The following is a 6,000-nucleotide window of genomic DNA, read 5'->3' on the forward strand; positions in this document are numbered from 1 at the left end:
CCTGACTGATGTCTTGAGATGTTGCTTCAATATATCCACAGAATTTTCCTCCCTCATGATGACATCTATTTTGTGAATTGCACCAGTCCCTCCTGCAGTAAAGCACCCCCACAACATGATGCTGCCTCCCCCTTTTTCCGCCAAACATAACAATGGTAATTAGGGCCAAACAGTTATTTTTTTGTTTCATCAGACCAGAGGACATTTCTCCAAAAGGTACAATCTTTGTCCCCATGTGCAGTTGCAAACCGTAGTCTGGCTTTTTTATGTCTGTTTTGGAGCAGTGGCTTCTTCTTTGCTGAGCGGCCTTTCAGGTTATGTCGATATAGGACCCGTTTTACTGTGGATATAGATACTTTTGTACCGTTTCCTCCAGCATCTTCAGAAGGTCCTTTGCTGTTGTTCTGGGATTGATTGGCACTTCTCGCACCATAGTACATTCATCTCTAGGAGACAGACCACGTCTCCTTCCTGAGCTATATGACGGCTGCGTGGTCCCATGGTGTTCATACTTGCGTACTATTGTTTGTACAGGTGAACGTGGTACCTTCAGGCATTTGGAAATTGCTCCCAAGGATGAACCAGACTTGTGGAGGTCTGCATTTTGTTTTCTGAGGTCTTGGCTGATTTCTTTTGATTTCCCCATGATGTCAAGCAAAAAGGCACTGAGTTTGAAGGTAGGCCTTGAAATACATCCACAGGTACACCTCCAATTGACTCAAATGATGTCAATTAGTTTATCAGAAGCTTATAAAACCATATCGTAATTTTCTGGAATTTTCCAAGCTGTTTAAAAGGCACAGTCAACTTAGTATATGTAAACTTCTGACCCACTGGAATTGTGATACAGTGAATTATAAGTGAAATAATCTGTAAACTATTGTTGGAAAAATTACTTGTGTCATGCACAAAGTAGATGTCCTAACCGACTTGCCAAAACTATAGTTTGTAAACAAGAAATTTGTGGAGTGGTTGAAAAACAAGTTTTTATGACTCCAACCTAAGTGTATGTAAACTTCCGACTTCAACTGTATTTCCCTTTCAGTGTCTGAAGAGACGTCATGAATTAATGGGATTGTATTTAAAAGGAACGTTTAGCCTGTGATTTAACCAACATATATATTGCTCTATTTTTCAAGTTAGACGTTGGTTAAATCACAATCATAGGCTAAACATTCATTTTAAATACAATCTCATTTGTCTTGTTTATTCTTTATAAGTAGGCCTAGGTAACAACTAAATACGGACTAAGATTCACCAAGCTCAGTGCTCCAACAGGCTTTAAGACAACTAGGCTGTATAGGGCCTACTTGTGTTAACCAGGTCAAACACTATGAATCAAGGCATTGGTTAGGACTCAATCTCGATTCCAGTGGTCTTCTTGGACATGCAAAGTTTCACTGTGAAAATAAGTGATGAAGAAGTGCGCACGGCACTCCTGACCTGAATAAAATGTGGGCACCCACTCCTTCCTCTCACACACCCCGTCTAGCGGATTTGAATGTGACAGGAACATGGACGGTGGCGTATTAATATCCATAACCTATCCATGTGATCTGCGAGTTCGCCCGTTGGAGCTCTCTCGAAGTCACTCAGAATAAATACAGTTATGCTGCTCTACCCCCACGTAGCTCTACACCCACTTTTAATGCAAATTCCTTGCAAGCGTCCGAGTTCTGCGCAGAGATACAAAGACACTTAGAGCTAAAATGTTTTGAAATTACGACTATTAGCCAACAGACGTTTGAGAATAGTTGAAATACTAATTACCTGCAAAAGATAGATTCACAAACATCTCCGTGCCAAATAAGATAACGTTACAGGCTACAGCACTCATTCCCGTTGACAGACTATCATTAAACATTATCAACTGCGTAAATATAATATCTTCTTTTCAATAATGACTATTGGATACGTTGTGATTATACTGGTCTTACCTGCACGAGACAGTAAGTTCAATTTTCGTCGCAGGTACGGTGGAGTTGAGCGGGTCGAAGTCCCCAATTGTGGCCATGGTCAAGCTTTAGATCAGTTCCTCTTCAATGTGAACTTCTCAACGATGTTCAGCCACTACTCTTGGTCGATATTTGGTTTGAAAATATCTCCCTTCGCCTGGAAAAAAGAGACAAAGGCACCAAATAGCTGCGTTTGTTGACAAACGTCTTCAGAGTTGAGCGCGAGGTGCATACCTGTGGGTGAGGCAGGTTGGGCAGCGCTCGAGACGTTCCATGGTGTGGTGGAGGAGCGCGACAGAACGTTGTGCGCGTCACTGGAAAGCACGGACGGGTCCTTCGCTCCATATTTCTGTTTAACCATCGGCAGGTGGAAGCAGAGCCTTCCAGAAGTTGTTGGCAGCAGAATGTTGGATTTCAAGTTAATGCGGCATTAAAGTGTGTTTTCTAATCATAATGAATTATATGATATCTGTCATTAAAACACTGGGTTTGCAGAGAATGTGAAAATCAGAACAGCCAGCAGAGCCAATCTATAGCCAGTGGCCTGTTTCTCTGCACATCTTTTAAAGTCTAAAATATAGGACCAATGATTCAGGGTAGAAATGATTGTACATACAAACAAACCTTTGTTTCTTCTTTATTCATAATTACCACCTGCAGATCAATTCACCTTTCTCAATTAAAGAGCAATTTAAAAAGGAACAAACATGATAAAATAAAAACATGTCAATCTATTGACACAGACAATAGAAGTAAAATGAGTGTGCAACGAAGCATTTCAGTCAAATCAAGAGGGGTACAACAAAACAATAATAATCATACTAAATGTACTATATTCAACTAGTTTTAATTAGTTGGGGAAATGACATGCAAAAACATGGATGAGTTGAACAATCGCTTGAGGTGCTTGTGTAATTCTAAAAGGTAAGTGCCCAGTGTGAAGTGAGTGGTATGGATCAACTGTAAACAATCTAGGGGCTCTAGGGCTGGAGGGCTGCCTATAGCCACCAACAGGGACCTATAGGAATAGAACCAAGTGCCACCAATGTATCCTACCATGGACATATAATTTATCATACCAGAGAAATATTGAATATCAGAGTTGATTAGTACAGGATATGATGGTAGTAAAATAAAATAACACAATAAAAAAGTAAACATCTCTCAAATTCAGGTGGGAGGAGTGGTTTATTTTTGATTTTAAAGGATTAGACAGTGAAAGCAACCAGGTAAGCTTCCAATGAAGTCCGGGTTTGGACGGTGTAGGCCGTCATTGTAAATACGAATTTGTTCTTTTAACTGACTTTCCTAGTTAAATAAAGGTTAAATAAAAAATACTGTTGGAAGATTGAATGAGACAGAGAATGGACAATTGAGGTATACCCAGATGTACAATATTGCATCAGTCCGCACACTGGTTGACAAGTGAGAGTACTCTAGAAAAGGTAACATCTCGCACCAATATCCTTAAATCGTGGCCAAAGTCTCATCTTCCTGATCTGAAAGGCTTGTTTCGGATCTCAAAGAGGAACTGAGAACATGGAGAGGATAGGATGGATAGGGAGAGATCCCTGTTCAGTGGCAGCGAACTGATCCAGTCCACTGGCTCATGCAGCAATAAGAGAGCTTTTACTAGGCCATTAATGAAGTGTTCAAGTGCTAGAAGTTATCGGAATCTTCTAGTTCCGAGTTGGACATTTCAATTGAAAGACCCTCCATGTCGCAATTACAAGTGGGAAACGGAGTTGAGACGTTTCACCACGGACTAAGCTTTTACCTTTTCAACCAAAACATGGCAACAAATCCTTTTTTTGACAATTACAATCTTCTCAATATGGATAATGTAGCTAGTCTGACAATACTGTCAATGTTAGGAAAACTAGCTGACTTTATTATTAACAATGTTAGGGCCTCTTTATACTACTTTGAGGACAAACTAGGTCCAGAAGAGATACTTGTGTAGCGTAACGAGACAGATCTAGATTTAAAACTTGTAAAGAGATGTCTCCCACACTACCTCCAGGGGCTTAAGTCACAAAGAGAGGTCATGTTCCAGGCTGACTACATTGCAGTCATGCCGCTCGCACTGACCAATGGTTCTGTGCCATGTCTTTGACTGTACAGTCAGGTTTCAGATTGCTAGATCTGATGCAGTAAGATTATATGTTTAACACCTATCCAGGTGTTGCGAGCCGACTGCAATGTAGTCGGTCTGGAACGCAGCCACAAAGTACATAAAATGATAACAAAGGCTGATAGCAGGGTGGCTCGGAGCCATCATGTCGCACAACTGAGAGAAAAAAAGTTGAGAGATGAAGTGACCAAGCATACGAATAGCTGTCAGAAGTGGGCTCAAATCTAAACCTTGTGAAGGACTTTTAAAGAACTTTCAACGCAGCCAACTAATAGGCCTGGCTTCTGGTATGTGGTCTGAAGCCCAGGTAATGGTGTCACCTGGATCTGTTCACGCCACAACCGTAGGAGTCAGCATGACAGCACAAACAGGTCTGGGACCAGTCTAATGATGGTGTGTATGTGCACATAGATATACTGAAGACCATGTGAAAATGTTTTGTATGGCAACAACACAACATTTCTTTGTTTCAATTTCTGCACGTAAAAGTGACTTAACAGACTTTAAAAGTCGAATTATCAAAAACCAGTAACCAATTCAAAAATAGGCTGATAGGATTCAACATATTCAATTCTACAGAATTAAGCTACATCCAGCTTGATATGACTTTTCTATTCCAAATAGAAACGGCATGTTTCTATTGCCCTGACACACTTAGCTAGTGCTGTTTGTTGACAACCACAGTACGCACTACAATTATATGTTAACGCTTCCTTCTGATTCGGCACCGAATAGCAGCTTCTGATTCGGCACCGAATAGCAGCTTCTGATTCGGCACCGAATAGCAGCTTCTGATTCGGCACTGAATAGCAGATTTTTTTGAGTGTTCGTTCACTACAGAGAAGTGTGGTGTCTTCGATTTAGGACGGATCGGCACGTTAAATCCAAAATAATTACTTTAAAAACAGAAAAGAAATAACTCCACATAATATGCTTTGAATGCTCTGCATGTAACAAGTCAATTTTACTCTGACCACACTCATAGCACTGAATCCATAAGAAAAATGCTCCATACGTTAAAGTACAATGGTCATCTGTCTCTTATTGTGTGGCTGACATGGCCACCCCCCCAGACACTCCCTGAATCGACCAAAAAATGTGTGGCAAACAAAAAAGGAATAACTCCAGAGAGAAAGTTGGAAATGCATGAATAAAAAAATATATATTTTTAAAAGAGAAATTAAAGAACAAAATAAACCCAGGGTATGTAATGTTTGAGATGTGTATATATATATAAAAAATAATTAAAAACACTTTTAAAGCAACAAATATAAAAGGACACTTCAACCCCTGAATAGAGTAGAAAAGTTTGGCACTTTTTATTTTTATTAGAGTCCATACGAGATGCATCTTCCTTTGATGGAGATGAATGCGGATTGTGGACCGCAATTCAATAGGACGGGATTTAGTGGGAGAGGGGTGGGGTGGGGGGGTCAGGGCCCATATTCACAGAGCCTCACGGTAGGAGTGCTGATCTAGAATCAGGCCTTCCTGTCCATATGATCTAACAGGAAAAACTGATCCTATATCAGCATTCCTACTCTGAGACACTTTATGAATACAATGATTACGGGCCTGGAGTTCACATTTGGGGTGGGGAGACCTGACCCTAGATCAGACGATGCTGTTGGTGCCCCGGAGGCCCACGCCACGGGCAAACTGCTCCAGGAGGCCTGAGATGGCACCGGAGGGGCTGGGAGCGCTGGACTTGAGGCCCACGGTGGAGCTGTAGGCAGCCAGGAACACCTCCCTCACAGTCTCCAGGCGAGCCTGACGCTCCGAGGGGGACGGGCAACTGGGAGAGAGAGACAGGGATGAGAGACAGGGATGAGAGACAGGGATGAGAGAAGGAGAAGGGGGGGGGTGGAGCGAAAGATAGGAGAAGACAGTAAACAAGTTAGAGAGGAGAGG

The 6,000-nt window shown here is 41.6% G+C and overlaps 2 protein-coding genes across 3 annotated transcripts in view; both read right to left on the reverse strand.

Annotated features, from left to right (window-relative positions):
- LOC139413830 (copine-9-like) overlaps positions 1-2,016 on the reverse strand; it is a 134,628-nt gene extending 132,612 nt beyond the window's left edge. The window contains exon 1 of the mRNA XM_071161619.1: positions 1,938-2,016. Within this exon, the coding sequence (XP_071017720.1) occupies positions 1,938-2,014 (77 nt within the window). The 5' untranslated portion in view covers positions 2,015-2,016. The remainder of the gene's footprint in view (positions 1-1,937) is intronic.
- Positions 2,017-2,577: 561 nt separating this feature from the next.
- The window catches only part of LOC139413827 (phosphatidylinositol-3,5-bisphosphate 3-phosphatase MTMR14-like), a 33,059-nt gene continuing 29,636 nt past the window's right edge, over positions 2,578-6,000 (reverse strand). Inside the window, exon 19 of one of the 2 annotated variants that reach the window (XM_071161617.1) lies at positions 2,578-5,884. In XM_071161617.1, coding sequence (XP_071017718.1) covers positions 5,704-5,884 — 181 coding nt within the window. In that variant the 3' untranslated portion in view covers positions 2,578-5,703. The remainder of the gene's footprint in view (positions 5,885-6,000) is intronic. The other variant, XM_071161618.1, reaches the window with a different exon arrangement.

The sequence above is a fragment of the Oncorhynchus clarkii genome, chromosome 7, assembly GCF_045791955.1.
Source record: "Oncorhynchus clarkii lewisi isolate Uvic-CL-2024 chromosome 7, UVic_Ocla_1.0, whole genome shotgun sequence".
NCBI classification, from domain to species: Eukaryota; Metazoa; Chordata; class Actinopteri; order Salmoniformes; family Salmonidae; genus Oncorhynchus; species Oncorhynchus clarkii.